This window comes from Mobula hypostoma, chromosome 9, assembly GCF_963921235.1.
Source record: "Mobula hypostoma chromosome 9, sMobHyp1.1, whole genome shotgun sequence".
Lineage (NCBI taxonomy): Eukaryota > Metazoa > Chordata > Chondrichthyes > Myliobatiformes > Myliobatidae > Mobula > Mobula hypostoma.
In genome coordinates this window covers 92337370-92358982 of record NC_086105.1, presented here as the reverse complement: position 1 = coordinate 92358982, position 21613 = coordinate 92337370, and the positions used below count along the sequence as shown (strand labels likewise).

The 21613-nt window shown below is 40.3% G+C and overlaps 1 protein-coding gene across 5 annotated transcripts in view; it reads right to left on the bottom strand.

Annotated features, from left to right (window-relative positions):
- The window catches only part of LOC134351859 (dual specificity mitogen-activated protein kinase kinase 6-like), a 205271-nt gene that overhangs the window by 124922 nt on the left and 58736 nt on the right, over positions 1-21613 (bottom strand). For 2 of the 5 annotated variants that reach the window (XM_063058684.1, XM_063058685.1), the window contains exon 1: positions 467-783. The exons of 2 other annotated variants lie outside the window; for them this stretch is intronic. In XM_063058684.1, the coding sequence (XP_062914754.1) occupies positions 467-482 (16 nt within the window). In that variant the 5' untranslated portion in view covers positions 483-783. Of the gene's footprint in view, positions 1-43; positions 190-466; positions 784-21613 lie in introns of those variants that run through there. One more of the 5 variants, XM_063058687.1, reaches the window with a different exon arrangement.

Sequence of the window (21613 nt, the reverse complement as noted above, 5' to 3'; positions counted from 1 at the left end):
GGCACACATTACAGAAAGCCCCAAGAAAGCAAATACTAGTTACCTTTACCCAACTGCTTTCATTAAATAAAAGTAATGCACACCAAGCAGCCTAAACTGCGAGCTGAGCTGACGATGGAAGCTTCAAGTTCTCGGCTGCACACTCTAGACTCCGTATTTCTATACAAATCACACCCACCAGGTCACTATACAGAACACAGCCATAAGCAAGGGTGCTGAGTTAGCAACAGCCAGCTCCCAGAAACTGGCTCCAGTTGCTCACGGTAACACCCTGCTTTAGGTCTCTGCAGCTACTGTAACTGAAGGCTGATTGTGCAACAAATGAAGTAAACAAGCTAGCTACAGGATTCTTACAGCTACTCACCTAGTTCTATGCATCGTGCAGCTTGCATACATGTACTTTAAACACGTTTTTTTTTCAAATTTTGGTTTAAGGAACGTCTCGATAAAAAAATGCAAAGCTTACCTCGTCTCTTGTCCATGAATTCCCAGAAATGCAGCTGAGGCGTGACGTGCCTTTAGGGGAAGTCTCATTAAAAATGTTCAAAGACCTTGTTGCACTCTCTGGGCCCCACTTTGCAAACCTGCATGCACACTACTGCACAATTCTCCACTGCAGATTTCCCCTTAGTGCGTTTACTCCTCGTTTCTTCTTGCCACTGCCTGCCACCAGCTGATGCCAATTTGCTTCCTTATGTTAAAACACCACACTGCCCCCCACCCTTTCGTTTCTCAAACGTACCAGCTTCAGTTCTTCCTTTCAACTCAGCTGCCATAAGCCGAGTAAAAGCTGCAGCAATAAGCCAATCTTGACCATGACATCACACAGGAAGTTGGAAAACTGCCAGACACGGAGGCTTACTGAGGTATATTTTAAACACACCCATGTCTACAAGTGATTGTCATCTTTACGTAGGTGTTTCATACTTTTTAAAAGAGAATATTTCTCCCACTTTAAACCAAAAGAAGTCCTCCCTTGCAGCTCATTCTCACTAAGTACTCTAAGGAAGTGCTTAACTGAAACTATGACTGCACAAGTTTGTAGTTAGCTCCTTTTCCTGACCAAACCTTGCAAGTTCTATTAAAATCACACTGCTAATCAGAACAGGTGGTGGCCATCTGGCCCATTACGTTTGTGCTAGCTCTTCAGAAAGGAAAGCTCTGCAGAAAAGAAAATTCAGTCCTGCTTTCCTTCCTTTTTCATATATTTATTAAATTCTCATTTTAAATTGTCATTATTGATCACACAGCATCCTAACCATTTGTTGTTGGACCTTGATCTCCCCACTAACCTCCAGCATCTGAACTTGTTCGATAAAGACATACAAGAATTGTTGTTAGCAATGCAAAAAACCTCAAATCTCCAGTTTATCAGACATCATTGGCCTGCAAAAAGCCTAACTTGCTAGAAAAGCAAATACTTGTACATCAATTTCCATCTAAACACTTCCTGCAACCCTTTAGTCATCAGACTACAAACAAATCAAATCAACACTAAAGCTAAACCAAACAAGAGTGATGGAAAGACAACAATGAATACTCCTGAATCTCCAGAGAGAAATGGTTTCAAGATAGGGAAAGACATAGTTCTGAACCGGGAAATAATCCCCAGGCAGTGCTCTGCATAACTTGCAGACAGATACCTGCATAAGAAAACATGGTCGGACTCCCTCCTATCCCACAATAGTCATTGTTCATTATAGATCACACAGCATCCTAAGCCTTTGTTGTTAGAACTTGATCACTCCACTAACCTCCAACGTCTGACCTAAAATCACAGACTTGGCACAGATGCAAGCCTACACCCCAACTATAATAGTCAATACCTTTTCCAACTTGCAGGCCAAGTTTAATATCACATGAACTTTCTCGGTATATGCATAAATACTGCAAGGTACAGAAACAATGAAAAAATTGCTTGCAGCACCATAACAGGCACAGATTCAAACGACAACACACAGAAAACAATGTCCTGCAAAACATTCATAAATTATGCAGGACAGTGAAGAAGAACTGTCCAAAACATTAATGCCAAAAGAACCAGTTAACAATGAATCTATGGCAGTGTAAGAGGTGTTCCGTAGTGCTCCATTGCTGGGGTAGGTTTAGGTTGTGCAAGTCAGTTCAAAAACCTGATGGTTGCAGGAAAGTAGATAACTTCCTCTTCCTCATATAAAGAATGTCAACAATTTGCAATTTGATCTTGGTTTGTATCAGACTACAGTGGTATCCCTCTACTAATTTTAATGTCTCACTCGTCTATACTAAAACAAAGATGGATGGTCAACCAGAATTGTATTGTTCTTCAGCAATATACATTAAAATTTAAATCCAAAGACAACATTTCCTGATGAACTTATTTATTTTATTTTAACTGAACTTGGCCCTGAAATTAATGTTTTGGGCAAATGTAATCAGAATAATTGCTCTGCAATAATAAAATGTAAAAAACCTTCTTCTTGATTTGGCAAGAAGTTAATCAATTGGAAAAAAAATGTCACAATGCATTAGATGATAGATCACATCTCAGGAACTTGCAATTTAACTACTCTTCTGTCAAGTAATATTTTCCAACCACAAGTCAACTTAAAGCCTCTTAAACAGCAAATCAACAGAGCACAGATAACCAGAGCAATCTGAGGCAAAATAAAGGACAAGGAGTGTATAGAACCTGACCATGTATCTGCAATGCAACACTGTCATGGGAGGCAAACAGACTCTATTCTTCTAATGCAGTATTACGACGATGATATTGTTCTGCAACCCTTTAGAAAGGATGATAAAGCAGTACTTTTATATCAAACAGTGAAACATTAACAAGTCTTCCCTCACAAAATTAAAAATTTTCTGATCAAATAATCCCCCATTGATCAAAGAAAATAAATCAGTAAAAATTAAATATTAATTTCAAGGTTTATTCTGCAGATACATTGTGCATTGATTTACTAAATTACACTTTTTAAGGTACTTCAACATGATCAGATGCCATATTAATGGCTTAATTTTTTAAATAAATATGATATAGAATTTTCTTGCAACTACATGAAAATGAAGGAAGGTGATGCATCATTAACTTCTAAAGATGGCTGCCATATACGGACACATTTGAGACGCACAATGTCATGAAAGACACTACATAAATGCAAGTTCCTTCTTTCACGCTTTCACAACACGTTCAAAAGCAGGATTTCCCCTGCACAAGTTCTTGATCTGAGCCATGCTGAGCTGGAAACCTGCCATGATTTGATGGGTAGAGATGCAGACAATGGCCATTGCCGACTTGCCCTGTAGTCCTTTTGTTAGGGAATAACACAGATAAAACACAGCAGGCAAATGATAATGATTTGTAAAGCCAGGAAACAGGATGTGGCCCACACTAATTGTCAACACTGGACTCCTCTAAAATTGTGCAAGTACAAGTAATGAGTAATTTACAATCTCAAATTAATCCATTACCCTCTGCTTACTCATAAAATCTCCCCATGCGCCGACATCAATTATGCTATACTGATGCACTATAAAAACTGGATGTTGAAAACGTGAAAATTATTCGTGCCAAGAGGGTAAAGATAAACTAGAAAGAGGGTAAAGATAAACGAGAATGTGGCAATTATCGGCCAATTAGTGTTCTTAATTTAGATTACAAACTATTTACATCTATATTCGCGCGCAGATTGGAAAAGCTTTTACCTGGCCTAATCCACTTAGACCAGACTGGATTTATTCAACAAAGACAAACACAGGACAACATAAGGAGAACTCTGCACATAGTAGAACAGGTTAATAAGAACGAGACAGAGACAATGGTAGTAGGATTGGACGCTGAGAAAGCTTTTGATTCGGTTAGTTGGGCATTCCTATACAGAGTGTTAGGAAGATTCGGCTTTCAAGAAAGGTTTATTAAAGTAATTCAGACTCTATATGACAGCCCGAATTAAGATAAATGGGGACCTCTCTGACTCCTTCATTTTAGAGAGAGGCACTAGACTGGGATGCCCAATTTCTCCTCTCCTTTTTGCGCTATATATTGAACCACTTGCCCAACTAATAAGACAGAGCAAAATCGTAAAAGGTATCAAGGTGGCAGGGATTGAACAGAAAGTGGCGTTATTCGCAGATGATGTTTTGGTCTATCTGAGAGAACCAGAAAAATCATTTATAGGATTGTTTACACTGTTGGATGACTTTGGGACAATATCAGGTTATAAAATAAATGTAAAGAAAACGCAGGTTATGTCCCTAAATTATACACCATCCAAAAAATTGCAGGATACATACGATCTTAAGTGGGAAGCTAAATCATTAAAATATTTAGGAATAACCCTGCCGAAGGATCTTTCAACACTGTCACAGGTAAATTATGGGCCATTAATCTCAGAGATAAAAGCAGATATGCATAGATGGAATCTTATCCCCTTTTTAAGTTTAAATTCAAGGATAAATACTATAAAAATGAATATTCTTCCTCGGTTATTGTATCTTTTCCGTACTTTATCGGTGGAGGTGGATGATAATCAATTCAGGGAATGGGACAAATGGATTTCCCGCTTCATTTGGCAAGGAAGGAAACCTAGAATTCGATATAACACCTTACAGTTAGGGAAGGAAAGAGGAGGTATGGTTCTTCCTTGCCTGAGAAATTATTTTTATGCCTCACAGATAACCCCTCTGTTATATTGGTGTAATAGGGAATATAAGGCTGGATGGAAGGAAATAGAATTTGGATTAGTTGACAGTCTTCCTCTTCAGGCCTCAATAGCTGACAAAGGATTGATGGCCCAGTTGGAAAAATTTAATAATGCTTGGATAAATCTTACATTAAAAGTATGGCAGAAGGTGGTTAATTCATGTGGAATTAATAACATGTTAAAACTCTTTAGATGGTGTGCATATGATACCGAATTCCTTCCCAACAGAGGAGATAAAAGATTTGAGCTATGGATAAAGAAAGGTCTTACAACCTACCTCTCATCTATAGATAAAAGAGTATTACAAAGTTTCCAAATCCTGCAGGACAAACATGGCCTAGAACATAATGACTTTTTTAGGTACCTTCAAATACGAAACTATGTTAACCAGAGTTGTAGATATACAGACCTATCAACAGTAGAATTAGAATTTTTCAAGATTCTGAATTCGGCTTGCAGTTCAATACCTAGTAAATCAGTTTCTCGCCTATATAATGCACTCTCCCATGCTAAAAATGTAAATACACTGTATATTAAAGAGAAGTGGGAGAAAGAAGCGGGGTTGGTACTTTCAGAGGAGGCTTGGGGGAAAATCTGCAGCTTTCAATGGTCCTCGACTAATTCTTTGACTTGGAGAGAACATTGTTGGAAAAACATTATAAGATACTTCAAGACCCTATATCAGGAAAGATATCAAGATACAAATGTGATGTGTTGGAGAAGGCGCGGCTCCAAGGAGGCAAATCATTTTCATATTTTCTGGGATTGCCCTAAATTAAGTCTATTTTGGGAAGGTATTCATAGAACATTAGTTAAGGTACTTAGGTCCCAGATACCTCTGAACTTTGAGACGCTCTATTTGGGGCATGCATTGTTCCTTGAACAGAAGGAAGATATAAAGTTGCTGCAGGCCCTCTTAGCGGCAAGTAAGAAATCAATCACTAGAAAATGGCTAAATCCAATACCACCTACATTAGAAGATTGGTACGAAATTATCTTGGAAATATTTAAAATGGAAAAGTTGACTTACTCCCTGAGAACTCAAAAGGAAAAATTTTATCAAATCTGGAATTTGATAACCCCAATGCGAGCAGACTTTAGATGACTCTCCTAATGATTTATATTGCTCTTCTCATCAACACAGTAATATTGCTAACGTAAGCATCCCTAGTCTAAATGTTTGGTTTTTTTTGGAAAATAGAGAATTAACACAAGTAAAGGGAAAGATTTGGGAAAGAGATAAAAAAAAAATGAAAAAATTAAGTAAATAAGTACATAGGGATTGGATAATTATGTCTGCGGGCAGGAACAAGCGCGAACAAATTGGGATATAAACACCTACAATGGTTGGTATATAGGCTTGTATGCAACATTTTGGACCAGTGGAAATGGTCCAGAAGGGTTGTATAGAAACTATTATTACCATTTTTCTTAACAACTAATTTCATTACTTAGCCTAATAGGTTAGATTTACCACAGTACATAATTATCTATTTAAATGTTTATTTTCCTTTTATATCATCTCAATGTGTACTTAAGAATGTATAAATAATTGTAGTTTTATACATATAAAAAAATGGAAAAGGTTATATGTGTGAAAAAAGTACACGATAATTGTGAATTCCTTATCCAAATAAAAATAAAAATTTTTTTAAAAAAAGAAGAAAATTATTTGTGCCATAATTAAATATCCACTTACTCCAAATATATATTGGGCCTACTACAGCAACTAGCTAGGGCTTTCTTCCCCCACTCCCGCAACATGTCACAATTCTGTGACTGCTACCACCTAGACCACCTAGAGCGCAGCAGTTAGCACGACACTAGTACAAATCAGAGGTTCAATCCCAATATCCTCTGTAAGGAGTTTCAATGGGTGCGTTTCCTCCCACAGTCTAAAGGTTAGTAGGTTAATTGCTCACTGTAAATTCTCTCATGATTTGGCCAAGGTTAAATGGGTGGGTTGCTGGTGACACGGCTCCAAGAGCCAGGAGGACCTGTAGCTCTAAATTAACCAAAGTAGCAGCACAGGGAATCACAATCACTCACCTAGATCTCTCAACCTCCTGACTTATACTTTTCAGTGTTCTTTCATTATCATTTCTACATCAATAGCCAGGAAACATGGTACAATAGCGCCTCTGCAACACCAGAAGCATACCATCTTTTCCAAGAATAACTATATACAGATTCCAAAATCCCCAGCTTGGTTAGCAACACTCAGAGCAAATGTATACTTAAAATTTCATAAAATTCAAATAAACTCAGACATATCTGTGCCACTTAGTAACTTTATATACTTTGCACCACCTGCAATTTTACAGCTATCACAGGCAGTCAACACATGAAAAAAAACTACAGAAATGCCTCATATCCAACTTTCTGCCCAAATGATGGAAGAAAACAAATAATTGGATAGAAAAGTATAACACGGAGTTCTGTCACATTGAATTTCTGGACCAACCTATTAGGTATAAAAATAAAATTTGACCACCATCAGAAATTGACCCATTTCAAATGGATTAAACCTTTGATATACAACACCCTGGCTCCAACTATCCAGATTCTAGCCTGGTCCAGGCCCACAGCAATCTCAGCAACATTAAAGGACCACACACCCTCCATCCCACCTCCCCCCCCCATGACACATGACCCCACAAACATGCCAGCGTAAAATAGTGCATATATTTCCTGCAAGAGGACCACAACCTTGTCATGGTTTGGAGGCTTGTGTGCCTCAATGACCCAGAGAGCTATGTATGCTGGGGTCAGGGGTTTGGTAGGGTCACCAAGTCAGACAGGTCAAAGGGTAGAGGGCAGATTAAGAGTGGTCCACCAGTCCTCCAGGTTAGAGGGTTCGGCTGGGCCAACAACAATGACTAGTAAAACAAAATCGTTACGGAAAGAGCAATGAAGAATCATTCTGCATCTCAGTGCGACAGTTCGAGTCACCACCCTGGACTTGGATGACTTGACGGTATGAAAACTGAGAGGAAGCTACATAAAGAAATAAGCCCTGAACACCACCAGCGATGGAGGACCTTCACTGCTGCCCAAAACGCCACCAGCAAAACAGGCAGTGAGTAAGTAGTGCATATATTTCTAAAGTACTGAACAGTTGTATTAATAGAGAACCAACCTAGCCCAATCCAAGTCCAAGAACTTACAGCTTCACCCTCACTTCTCCACACCTGCAAAGCCAACCCATCACGTAATCATCATAAGAATCACACTGGATTCTCATCGTAGCCTTGCCCCAGCAATAACTAACATTCCCAAGCCATTCTATGTCACTATTACAATACAAATAGACTCTTCAACCTGAGTCCTGTATGACAGATGTGATGCTCAAGGGATTGTGTTATGAGGTGCCCAAAACTTCTTGGTACGCGCTGTGGCCAAGGGGGGTTGCGGTGGCATGCAGGGTCTTGAATGAAGCTACTCCAGTAACAAACAAACACATTACTCAAGAGGATTAGGTCCCAAATTCTGAGCTGGATTCAGAACTCTGTTAACCAAATCTCATTCTGCTCTTTAATCATTCTGCATCTGCTCATCCCTACATTGCACTGAACACAACTCACTCACACCACATTCCCCAGAATCCACAACCCAAGGTAAAAGCCCATTCCCACAACCAGTAAACACAGATGTTGAACAATCTTGATCTCCAATACAACCAATCTCCACTGGCACTTGCCTCATAGCATCCCTGGTCCTCAAACCCAGTCACAAGCTTGATTCCAAACCACAGGCTCCAACCTTCTGTTCTACTGCAGACACAGACGTTGTGGGAATGGAACTGGACTCTCTGACGGTGGTGTCTGAAAAGAGGATGCTGTCCAAGTTGCATGCCATCTTGGACAATGTCTCCCATCCACTACATAATGTACTGGTTGGGCACAGGAGTACATTCAGCCAGAGACTCATTCCACTGAGATGCAACACAGAGCGTCATAGGAAGTCATTCCTGCCTGTGGCCATCAAAAACTTTACAACTCGTCCCTTGGAGGGTCAGACACCCTGAGCCAATAGGCTGGTCCTGGACTTATTTCCTGGCATAATTTACATATTGCTATTTAACTATTTATGGTTTTATTACTATTTAATTATTTATGGTGCAACTGTAATGAAAACCAATTTCCCCCAGGATCAATAAAGTATGACTATGACTACAACACAGACCATATCTGACCACAGCTAACCAACTCCTGACTCTCATCTCAGATGCAAATACAGTACTGGACAATAGTGTATTGTTCCCAAAAATGTTCAGTGGCCATTCAACTACAGCATATCCCAGCTGTACATCTCCTGCACCAGTAAAGCTTCCAGCAGGCAGTGTCACCCATCCAAAGCACCCTTGATGTGTGATAACTATTTTAAATACTGCCTGCTTTTTTAAGATTTTTTTAATGATTTTGAATCATCTGCCCCCTGACTACTGATACTATTTAGTCACCATGCTCTCTACTCAGTTATGTCACTCTAATGGAGTGCTATCCAACCCTGCACAGATTAATTAACCAACCTCATCTCTTTTCCAAATGATTTCTAGGCTACAATTTTAACTACGTACTACATACAAAGGCACTTCTTCCTCCATTGCTGAAGATACTTTTATTTAAGGCACTATTTATTCCCCTAACTACCTAACACCAAAGTAAATTAATCTTGCTTCCTATCTAACACTTGTATAAGAGCACAAGTTACAACATGTCACTGGACAGCAGCTAACAAACTTTCCTCACCAGGTCAGAGATCTGGAGGTTAGCCCATTATCCCTTCAGTTACCTTGCAATGATCAACTAACAGTACATTCTAGGAATCCGGGCAGAAATATTCTAGTCACCAAATGTCAAATTAAATATCAGGTTTTAGGGAAAAACAATAACGTTCATTTATTTTAAGTAGGGATACTCCAGTACATTTTCAAAACATCAAAAAACAACCATTTCCAGCTTTTTCAAATAATAGGTTAAGACTGCTTACTCACACCTTAAAAAGAGAACACTAATGGCTTGGCCCACGTTGATCAGTACTTGTCTTAACAGGAAATCATAAGTACTCATTGCCAGAGTTGCAAAGGTTATAGTCAACAAGATAGACTCAATCTTTTGTGCAATGCCTTTACTCACACTGCTCTGGGGGGAAAAAAACTATCTGAAATATATATTAACACATTACCTATCATGAGAAGTCCCATATAGGAAGCTGGTCCAGAAGGTTCAGACACTTGACATCAAGGATGAAGTAGTAAATTAAATTCAACATTAGCTTAGCATAGAGGCTCCCAATAGCATGGGCCAATACCATTAAGCAAGGGGTCTGCGGACTCCGACTCAGCAGGAGAGCCAGAGAATGAATGGTAGATGTTTGCCCCTCTGACTAGAGGCCTGTGACTAGTGGTGTGCTGCAGGACCCATTGAGTCTATCATCTATACTGATAATTTGGATGATAATACGGTGAATTGGATCAGCAAATTTCCAGGTGACACTAAGATTGGTGCGTAGTGGACAGTGAAAAAGGTTATCTAAACTTGCAGCACAAACTGAACCAGCTAGAAAAATGGATGGAAAAATGGCAGATTGAACTTAATGCAGACAAGTGTGAGGTGTTACATTTTGGGAGGACAAACAAGGGTAGGAGTTACACAGTGAACGGTATGGCACTAAGGATTGCGATAGAACAGAGGGATCTGGGAAAGCAAATCTATAATTCCTCAAAAGGGGCGTCACAGCTTGATAGGGTCATAAAGAGAGCTTTTGGCATACTGGCATTCATGAATCAGAGTAATGAGTACAGGAGTGAGGATGTTATGTTGAAGTTGTATAAAATATCCGTGAGGCCAAATTAGGAGTATTGTTTGCAGTTCTAGTCACCTACCTACAAGAAATGATAGCTGAAGCCAGGTGGGTAGGAAGAGTAAAGGGCTGGAGAGGAAGGAATCTGATAGAAAAGTGTGGAACATAGGAGAAAGGGAAAGAGGAGGGGACCCAGGGAGAGCTGATAGGCAGGTGAGAAAAGGTAGGGGACCAGAGTGGAGAATAAAAGAGTGGGGGAAGGAAAGTTTTTTTTTTAAAAAAAGGAGGATAATGATATTCATGCAATAAGGTTGGAGGCTTGCCAGGTGGAACATAAGGTGTTGCTCCTCCACCCTGAGGGTGACCTCATCACGGAACGAGAGGAGGATACTTTAGATTGGGAATTAAAATGTTTGGATACCAAGTAGTTCCGCTTTTGGCAGATGGAGTGAAGGTGATCGATGAATCGGTCCCCCAATTTACGATGGCTTTCACCAATGTAGAGGAGGCCGCATCAGGAACACCGGACACAATAGATAATCCCAACAGATTCACAGGTGAAGAGTTGCCTCACTCAGAAGGACTGTATGGAGCCCTGAATGGAGGTGAAAGGGCAGGTGTAGTACTTTGGCCACTTGCAGGAATAAGTGCAGTGAGGGAGATCAGACGGGGGGGATGAATGGACAAGTGATTCAAAGGAGTGATCCCTGTGGAATTTGGAGGTGGGGGGAGGAGGTAAAGAGATGTTTGGATCCCCTGAGAGATGCCAGAAGTCGCAGAGAATGATGTGTTGGATGCAGAAGCTCATGGGGTGGTAGGCAAGGACAAAAGGATCTCTATCCTTGTTAAGGCAACAGAAAGACAGGGTGAATGCAGATGTCTGGGGAAGAGAGGAGATGCAGATGAGGACAGCATCAATGGGGAGGAAAGGAAACCCCGCTCTTTAAGGATGACGACGTCTCTGCTGTTCTAGAAAGGAAAGCCATATTATAGGAACACAAGGTAACCATGGGAATCAGTAGGTACATAAAAGATGTCAGTCAGCAGTTTGTCTCCAGAGATGGAGACAGATTGAGAAAGGGGAGGGAGGTGTCAGAAATTGACCAAGTGAATTTAAGGGCAGGATGGAAGTTGGTGGCATAGTTGATGAAACTGACAAACTCAGCATGGGTGCCGAGAAAGATTTGGGGAGTGTTACCTCGGTAGACTAGGAACACGGACTGTTCTATATAGCCAGTGAAAGTTCAGGCATAGCTAGGGCCCATGGACACCCTGAGTCTGGAGAAAGTGAGAGGAGCCAAAGGAAATATTGTTGAGGGCAAGTTCCAGTTCTGCCAGACAGAGGAGGGTGGTAGTGAAGGAGAACTGGTTGGTTCTTTTATTGCGAAAGAAGCGGAGGGCTTCAAGGCCTTCTTGATGGGGGATAGAAGTGTATAGGGCCTGGCCATCCATGGTGAAAATGAGGCAGTCAGGGCCCAAGTAAATGCATGCAGGCTTTTTCCAGTGAAGTTGGGTCAGACTGGAACAGGTCATAGGCTAATGGTGAAAGGTGAAATATTTAAGAGTAATCTGAAGTGGTGCTTCTTCACTCAACGGGAGATGCAAGTTTGGAATCCGCTGCCAGTACAGGTGGCAGATGCAGGTTTGATTGCAGTGAATAGGAGGGGTATAGAGGGTAGCTGATTTTTTTTAAGATTATGAAGACACGCAGTCCTCTTTTATTGTCATTTAGTAATGCATGCATTAAGAAATGATACAATATTTCCTCCGGTGTGATATCACAAAACACAGGACAGACCAAGACCAAAAAAAAACTAACAAAACCACATAATTATAACATATAGTTACAACAGTGCAACAGTACCATAACTTGATGAAGAAGTCAATAAGCACAGTAAAAGTTCAAAGTCTCTCAAATGTCCCACATCTCACGCAGACGGGAGAGGGAAGAAAAACACTCCCTGCCATACCCGACCACGGTCCGACTCTGAGTCATCCGAAAACTTCGAGCTCTGATCAGCTCTCCGACACAGAGTACTGAGCGTCATCTCTATCCGAACGATTCGACCTCCATCTCGGTTGCCAACAGCAGGCACAGCCGGGGATTTTGAGGCCTTCCCTCCAAAAGATTCCTGACCGCGCAGTAACGACAGCAGCGAGCGAGCGTTTCAGAAATTTTTCCAGATGTTCCTCTGTGCTTTCACGTCCATCTCCATCAAATCAGAATTGTCCACGGTCCCTATTTAACGGATACGATATCATTTTTCAGCAGAGGGCTGCGCACACTGCTTCTCTCTCCTCCCTTGCAGATGCAGATCAGTAGGATAAAGCAGAATAGCAATTTGGAATGGACTAGATGGGCCAAAGGGTCTGTTTGTTGTAGTACTCTATGACTATACTCTAATATGCATGTTTACTATTAAAGGCAAAACTTGTGTTTAATTAAGACCTTATTACAAGTGAACAAGATGGAAGCTGCACAGTTCAGGGTGGAGCACGCTGGCTTCTAAAGCAGAGGTTGTTGGACCAAACCCCAGGTCAAAATTAGGATGTGATTTATGCAAGTGTATGACTGAATGCTTGTTGTACCATTGGTGGAGGTAGCAGGTAGTGTTGAGGAAACAGGGCGGCTGCAGAAGGACTTAGACAGATTAGGAGAATGGGCAAGAAAATGGCAAATAAAATACGATGTTAGAAAATGCATGATCATGCACTTGGTAGCAGAAATAAACGTGCAGTTTATTTTCTAAATGAGGAGAAAATCCAAAAATCTGTGATGTAAAGGGACTTGGGAGTCCTTATGCAGAACACCCTAAAGGTTAACTCCCAGGTAGAGTCGATGCTGAGGAAGGCAAATGCCATGTTAGCATTCATTTCAAGAGCAGGGACACGATGCTAAAGTTTTATAAGGCACTGATGAGGCCTCACCTCAAGTATTGTGAACAATTTTAGGCTCCTCATCTAAGAAAAGATGTGCTGGCATTGAACAGGGTTCAGAGGAGGTTCACAAGGATGATTCTGGGAATAAAAGGGTTATCATACGACCACCATTTGATAGCTCTGGGTCTGCACTCGCTGGAATTTAGAAGGATGGGGTCGGGGGGAATCTCATTAAAACCTTTCGAATGTTGAAAGGCCTAGACAGAGTAGATGTGGAAAGGAGGTTTCCCATGGAGAGGGAGTCCAGGACAAGAGGGCACGGCCTCAGGATAGAGGGGCGCCCATTTAAGACAGAGATGTAGAGAAATTTCTTTAGCCAGAAGATGGTGAATTTGTGGAATTTGTTTCCACAGGCAGCTGTGGAGGCCAAGTAGTTGGGTGTATTTAAGGCAGAGCTTGATAGCTTCTTGATTGGACACAGTAAAGTTCATGTCGAGAAGGCTGGGGAGTGAAGCTGTGGAGGGGAAGAAAGAATCAGCCATGATTAAATGGCAGAACAGACTCAATGGGCCAAATGGCCTAATTCTGCTCCTATGTTTTATAGTCTCACGGCCTTAAGGTCATTGGAAGTGCTATCCTTTAGCTGAACTTTTAAATTGAGATCCAGTTCACAATGATATTCCTGTAAAGAAGCACAATGGATTTCGACCAATATTTATGTTTCATCAATGATTGTTACAAAATTTTATCTTGACATTATTATACTTTATTTCTGCTGAAAAACTTCTTACTTTTCGTTGTTACCTGAAGAGGCAAATATGGTTTTGGCAACAAGAACAGAACTAAAATGGAGATAAACAAGTTGTACTTTCGAAGTCATCATTTACATGGAAAAACTGATGTTAACAATATTTTTTTTAATCAAAAAGATACACTTCCAAGAAGACAAGCTGTAATATCACCCCCCACATGCACTGCCATTTTATGCTCACACTCCACACCTCATACCTACACTGACACAGCCACTATCCTACTGTGTTTGCATATGCTCTGTTACAACCCAGAGTTCCTCTTGCCAAGAGACACTTTGTCATTTTTACATTCTGTCAGTCACCTTATGTTGAGATACTTGAGATGTAAAAAGTCATGAAAGGTAGAGATTGGATGAATATACATAGTGTTTATCCGCCCCCCCCCACCCACCCAAGAAAAGGGGAACTGGAAACTAAAGGGATGTTTAAGGTAAAAAGGACCTGGAGGGCAACTTCAAAGTAAATTTATCATCAAAATACATACATGTCACCATATACAACGCCGAGAGTCATTTTCTTGCACGCATATACAATAAATCCAATGACCATAACAGAATCAATGAAAGACCACACCAACTGGGCAGACAACCAGTGTGAAAAAGACAACAAACTGTGCAAATACAAAAAAAATAAATAAAGCAATAAATATTGAGAACATGAGATGAAGAATCCTTTAAAGAGAGTCCATAGGCTGTGGGAACAGTTCAGTGATGGGGCAAGTGAAGTTATCCCCTTTGGTTCAAAAGACTACGGTTGAGGGTTGCACGTGCGCAGCCCTCCTGTGAAAAATGATATTGTATCCGTTAAATAGGGGCCGTGGACAATTCTGATTTGATGGAGAATGGACGTGAAAGCACAGAGGAACATCTGGAGAAATTTCTGAAACACTCGTTCACTGCTGTCGTTACTGTGTGGTCGGGATTCTTTCAGAGGGTAGGCCTCAAAATCCCCGGCCTTGCCTGCTTTTGGCAACCGAGAAGGAGGTCGAATCGTTCGGACAGAGATGGCGCTCAGTACTCGGTGTCGGAGAGCTGATCAGAGCTCGAAGTTTTCGGATGACTCAGAGTCAGATTGTGGTCAGGCATGGCAGGGAGAGTTTTTCTTCCTTCTCCCGTCTGCGTGAGATGTGGGACAGTTGAGAAACGTTGAACTTTACTGTGCTCACGGACTTTCTTCATCAAGTTATGGTATTGTTACACTGTTTGTAACTATATGTTATAATTATGTGGTTTTGTCATTTTTCAGTCTTGGTCTGTCCTGTGTTTTGTGATATCACACCAGAGGAAATAATGTATCATTTCTTAATGCATGCATTACTAAATGACAATAAAAGAGGACAACGTGTCTTCATAATCTAACTGTTCCTGAATCTGGGGGTGTGAATGCTGAGGTTCCTGTACCTTCTTCCTGATGGCAGTAATGAGAAGAGAGCATTTCCCGGATGGTGGTGATGGTCCCCGATGATGGATACTGCTTTCTTGCGGCAACGCTTTATGTAGATGTGCTCAGGGGTGGGGAGGGCTTTACCCACAACGGACTGGACTGCATCCACTAAATTTTGTAGGATTTTCCATTCAAGGGCATTGGTGTTTCCATACCAGGCCGGGATGCAGCCAGTCAATGTACGCTCCACCACACATCTATAGAAGTTTGTCAAAGTTTTAGATGACATGCCAAATCTTTGCAAACTCCTAAGTAGAAGTGCTACTGTGCTTTCTTCATAATTGCACTTACGTGCTGGGGCCCAGGACTGACCCTCTGAAATTATAACACTGGGGAATTTAAAGTTGCCGGCCCTCACCACCTCTAATCCCCAATGACTGGCTCATGGACCAAAGTCCACAATCAGCTCTTTGGACTTGCGGTCATTGAGTAAGAGGTTGTTGTGGCACCATTCAGCCAGATCTTCAGTCTCCCTCCTGTATGCTGGTTCTTCACCACCTTTGATTCTGCCTATGACAGTGGTGTCATCAGCAAATTTAAATAAGGCATTGGAGCTGTGCTTAGTCACACAGTCTTAAGTGTGAAGCGAGTAGAGCAGGGGACAAAGCACACCTCCTTGTAGTGCACTTGTGCAGAGGGTAGTGTACATGTGAAATGATTGAAGCAGGTACAATAACACCATTCAAAAGATACTTGGATAAGTAAATAGATAGGAGGGGTATAGAGGAAATTAGACTAGCATGGTGGACACCACGGGTTAGTGTGGACAAGTTGACCCAAAGGACCAGCTTCCATGCTCTGCTATTCTGACTGCAAAATCCCAGCATGATCTTTATAGACTGAAAGAAAAAAGAAAATTAAAGACCTTAAATATTACATAAAATTTGTGGTCTAATGTACAGTAGTGATCCCTACCCTCCTGTATACTTCTGAGGCATAAACTATTTACAAAAGGCACTGGAAAAAAATCCACAAAGTCTCTAAATTCACTGGAAGGATAAGTTAATCAAATCAATTCCCTCATCAAGGCCAACAGTTTGGCTCTAATTACACTCAGTCATCTGGCAAGCCACATCCTGAAACAGCCACTTTATTCAGAGCTCTAACATGGGAAAATAGCAACATCTTTATATACTCCTATGAATCTCTGGGCCACAAATCAAAGTACAGATCGAGCAATTACGAGACTGAGAACATTGAATCTCCACATCAGAAGCACACTGCAGTAATACTTGAGGAGAGGAGCACACCGCCTCCCAGAGTGCTCACCAATCACCCCATCAAGCAGCTCCTGCCCTTCACTGTGGAAGAGTCAGGAGATTCCCCAGTGTGGACCCAGAGGAAGGAAATAGTCCTTGATTCTGATTAATGATTGAGGCGGTCAGTAAGTACATCTACATTTTGTCTCCTGCCTGTAGGCTAATCAAGATCGAGAAAACAAGTTGTTATTTTGTTAAATTTATAGTTTACACTAAACATTTTTTATAAAACTGCTCAAATAAAATAATTCAGCAAGGTGGCATTCAATGAATAAATGCAGAGTTGAGATGGGTGTTTAAGAGGATGAGAAGGGGTTAGCAGATAAATGAAAACATATAAAGGAAATATTTTGCAGGTGCATTAGTAACAAAAAGTAGTTTGAAAACAGGAATAGAACTCCTACAGACAGGATAATACTACAGGTAATGTTTTAATATTTCCTTTGTTCGTTTTGCTTCAGTACTTGCTAAGGTTGACAGAACAGCCAGAAATGACACTGATGAATGATGGGAACATTTAACTGTTAACATAAATAAGCAAACTCAAAGGATTAAACAGAGACAAGAAACTGTAGATGCCAGAATCTGAAGGAACAGAGAAGACTCTAGAGGAGCTCAGCATTGGAGGGGAAAAAAAGACAGCCAACTTGCTGGGTCGTGACCCTTCAGCTGGACTGGAATATAAAGAGGTGATAACCAGTAGAAGGGACATTGGAAACAGATGGAGAAACAGGATCCCAAGTGCCCCTGTCATTTTTCTCTCATTTTCCCATCTTACTTTTCAGCATCTTGCTTGCTGCTCTCGAGATTAAAGTCTGCTCGGGATGGACTGCATCAGCGTACGTTGACAGAATCTTGGGAAGTGATAGCAGTGGCATTACTATATTTAATAACACATTTGGAAAGATGTAGTGCCAGAAGGCTGGCAGATAATGAACACAATGTCTATACTTAAGATGGGTGACAAAACATGCCCAGGAAATTATAGACCAAATTTCAACTTAACATTGGTGGAATGCAACAGGAATGCAAACCCTAACAAGACATATTAGAAACAATAGCTGTATTATTGAATAGTGGATTTCAAAATATATTTTAATAATGCTAACCAATTGCCATTCTTGATTTCTGAAGAGGCAGGGTGGGCAATGGAAACACAGCAAGAATTTACGTAATTTTTTTTAAAAGCCCTTCAAAGCCATAGCATAAATAACAGAATATTTAAGTAGGACTTATGACAAAGCAGAGTGGGAGAGATATTCACTGCGGAAGAAGGGGCGCTGAATGAAAATAGACCAATTAAATAGAAGTATTTAATGAAACAGTAGGAGCCCAGAGTTGCTGAGAAGCTCAACGTACAAAACGATTTACAACTATGTCATCTGAAATGATATAATATCAAGGTTAGAAATGAAGTCTCTGGGGTTGTAAGTAGAGTTTTAAGTAGTTTAACATGCAGTACATATTTTTCTCAATGCTCTGAAGCATTCCAGGAAATAGAGGAAGCTTTTCCAACCCCAGTGAGAAATGAGACCATTAGATTTTGCTCTGGGAATGAGGTCAGCTAAATAGAACAAATACCCATGGGGGAACATTTAGAAGATAGTGATCAGATTAACTATAGACAACTATTCTAATAGTGAGTCATCTCCTGTAAAAATATTTCATGAAGGGATAATTCTAGTGGCAGTAAAGCCTGGGTAATTTGAAATCAATGGTTGGCAACTAACTGAACAATGTGGTTTTTAAATGAAGATGCTTCATGTCCAGTATAGATACATTTTGATCAGACAGCAAAATAGTTCAAAGTAAAGATATTAAAGTACATCATCATATACTACCGAAATTCATTTTCTTGTGGATATTCACAGTAACTATGAAGAAACAAAATAGATTCAATGAAACACAACACAAGGACAGACAAAAAACAATGTGCAAAAGACAACCAATTGTGAAAATACAAAAAGGAAAACGAAATAATAATAGATAAATAAGTCACAAATAATATTGAGAACATGCCTCTTTCCTAATGGCAGCAGCAAGAAGAGTGCATGGCCTAAATCGGGGTTCCCAACCGTTTTTATGCCATGGGCGCCTATTAACCAAGAAGTCCATGGTTCCCAGTTTGGTAAATCCTGACCTAGATGGTGGGGATCCTTAATGATGGGTGCTGCTTTACTGCAACAGTGTTCCTTATTTTTGAGTTCAATGGTGGGGAGGGCTTTAGCTGGGATGGACTGGGCTACGTCAAGAGTAAGTAACTGAGACACAGACTGATCTAAAGAGAGAATCAATTTTAAAAAAAAATGAGGAAAAGTTATATAGTTTAAGTAAATGCTACACTGGATACAATCTAAAGAGCAAAATTATGGAAGCACAAGTTAACTTCCTATTATCCTTTATCACTGTGGTTCCCAAAGTAGGCGATATTGCCCCCATGGGGTCAGGCAGTGGAAATGGCCCTCGGTAGCGAGGGATTACAGGCTTAATTTAAGAATTACTTATTATAAGCATTTGATCCCTCAAGTGCCTTCATAATTGATTACAATGATCATGCAATCAATCACCTCATCCCTTGCTAACCTACTGTACTCAGACTTTGCTCAAAGTGCATTATCATTATTGGAAAACAATGCGACTCTTCCGTATTTGCATATCATGTGAAATCTGGACTGAAGTAATTGTGGTATTTCTGGGCCAGGCATTATTGCCGTTTGCTACTGTAATACAATGTTAGCTAGTACAATTCCCATACTCTAATCACACAGTGATGCAATTCCTCTGAATTAGGTTATGGCATTCAATGGGGTAAAGTTCAGGATCTGCTCTTTTGAATGGTCTTGACTGCATTTCTCTAGCTCACGGCCCAACCAACATAATCGCTCCCCCACCTTGTGTCTTCGGGCAAAAAAAAAAAATCAGATTTTGCCTGAGCTATTATGGCTTCATAACTTTTCCTATATTGATTACAGCACTTGAGATCAGGCTGAAACAACAAGCAGTTGACCATGGTTGTAAATCCATAACAAAAAAATAGCAGAAGCAGATGAAATGAAAAAGTGTAAGTAGTACAGTGTAGAATATCTGAAACATGGATTTACACTAGCACCAAACAGCCAACAGCAGCCAATGTGTCTATTGTGTAGTTGTGCAAACAAGTGTTTTTTTTAAATGAGGCAAAGAAATCATCCAGGCTCCTTGAACATTTGAAGAAAATACACCCTGATAAAAGCAAGCAAGAGCTTGGTTTATCTTCAGGTACTCCATGAATGCTTTCAGAAACGCAAAACACTTCAAAACATGGTTTATGCAAATCATTCAACATTTCATTGCTGAATCTGGAAAGCCCCATACAATTGGAGAAGAACTATACTAGCAGCAGTACGGAGGTTTTGAGTACAGTTTTGCGTAAGTCAAGTCACCTTTATTGTCATTTCGGCCATAAACTGCTGGTGCAGTACACAGTAAAAATGAAACAACGTTCCTCCAGGACCATGGTACCACATGAAACAACACAAAACTACACTAGACTATGTGAGACAGCACAAGGCTACACTAGACTATGTAAAACAACATAAAAACTACACTAGACTACAGACCTACACAGGACTACATAACGTGTACGAAACAGTGCAGGGCAATACAATAATAAATTAATAATTAATAAACAAGACAATGGGCACAGTAGAGGACAATTTCAATACAATCGTGAATGATCTAGATGTCAGTCTAGACTATAGGTACTGAGGAGTCTGATGAATTGGGGGAAGAAACTGTTGCACAGTCTGGTCGTGAGAGCCCAAATGCTTCGGTACCTTTTGCCAGATGGCAGGAGGGAGAAGAGTTCGTATGAGGGGTGCATGGGGTCCTTCACAATGCTGTTCTTCACCAAACCAAAATTAACACACTTCTGCTCAACAACAACCTTGTTCAAAGACAAATAGATTAAATGTCTGAAAATATGGATTATGTAACATTATGCAACACACATAAGACAACAGAATTTGCTCTGCAGTTGGATGAGTCAACTTTGACAGGCATCGAATGTTTGCTTCTTGGTTATGTTCACTTCATAAAAGGTGAAAGCATAGTTCAATTGTTGTTGTTTGTAAGAGGTCTGGAAACATAATGGGGTAGTCAATATTTTGGGCTGTTGAGCGATTTTTCAAAGAGAAAGACATTCCGCTCACCAATATTCTTGCTTGTGCAACAGACAGAGCATCATCAACATCACTTGAAAAAAAAACTGTACCCAACATATTTTCCAATCACTATGTAATTCACAGACAACATCTTGTTGCAAAAAAATCCAAAGTGACTACTACACAAGTCATTAAATTATCATTTCAGTAGTTAAAACCAATTCAAATGTTGGCAGTTCTTGACTATTGTACTGGGAATAATGAATGGTTGAGCACTTGCTGTTGCACACAGTAATCAGAATCAGGTTAATTACCACCAGCATGTGATGTGAAATTTGTAAACTTAGCAGCAGCAGTTCAATATAATACATAATCTAGCAGAGAGAAAAAATAAATAAATAAAATAATGAATAAACAAGTAAATCAATTACATATAAGACTATAAGACAAAGGAGCAGAAGTCGGCCATTTGGCCCATGGAGTCTTATCCGCCATTTTATCATGGGCTGATCCATTCTCACATTTAGTCCCACTCCCCCGCCTTCTCACCATAACCTTTGATGCCCTGGCTACTCAGATACCTA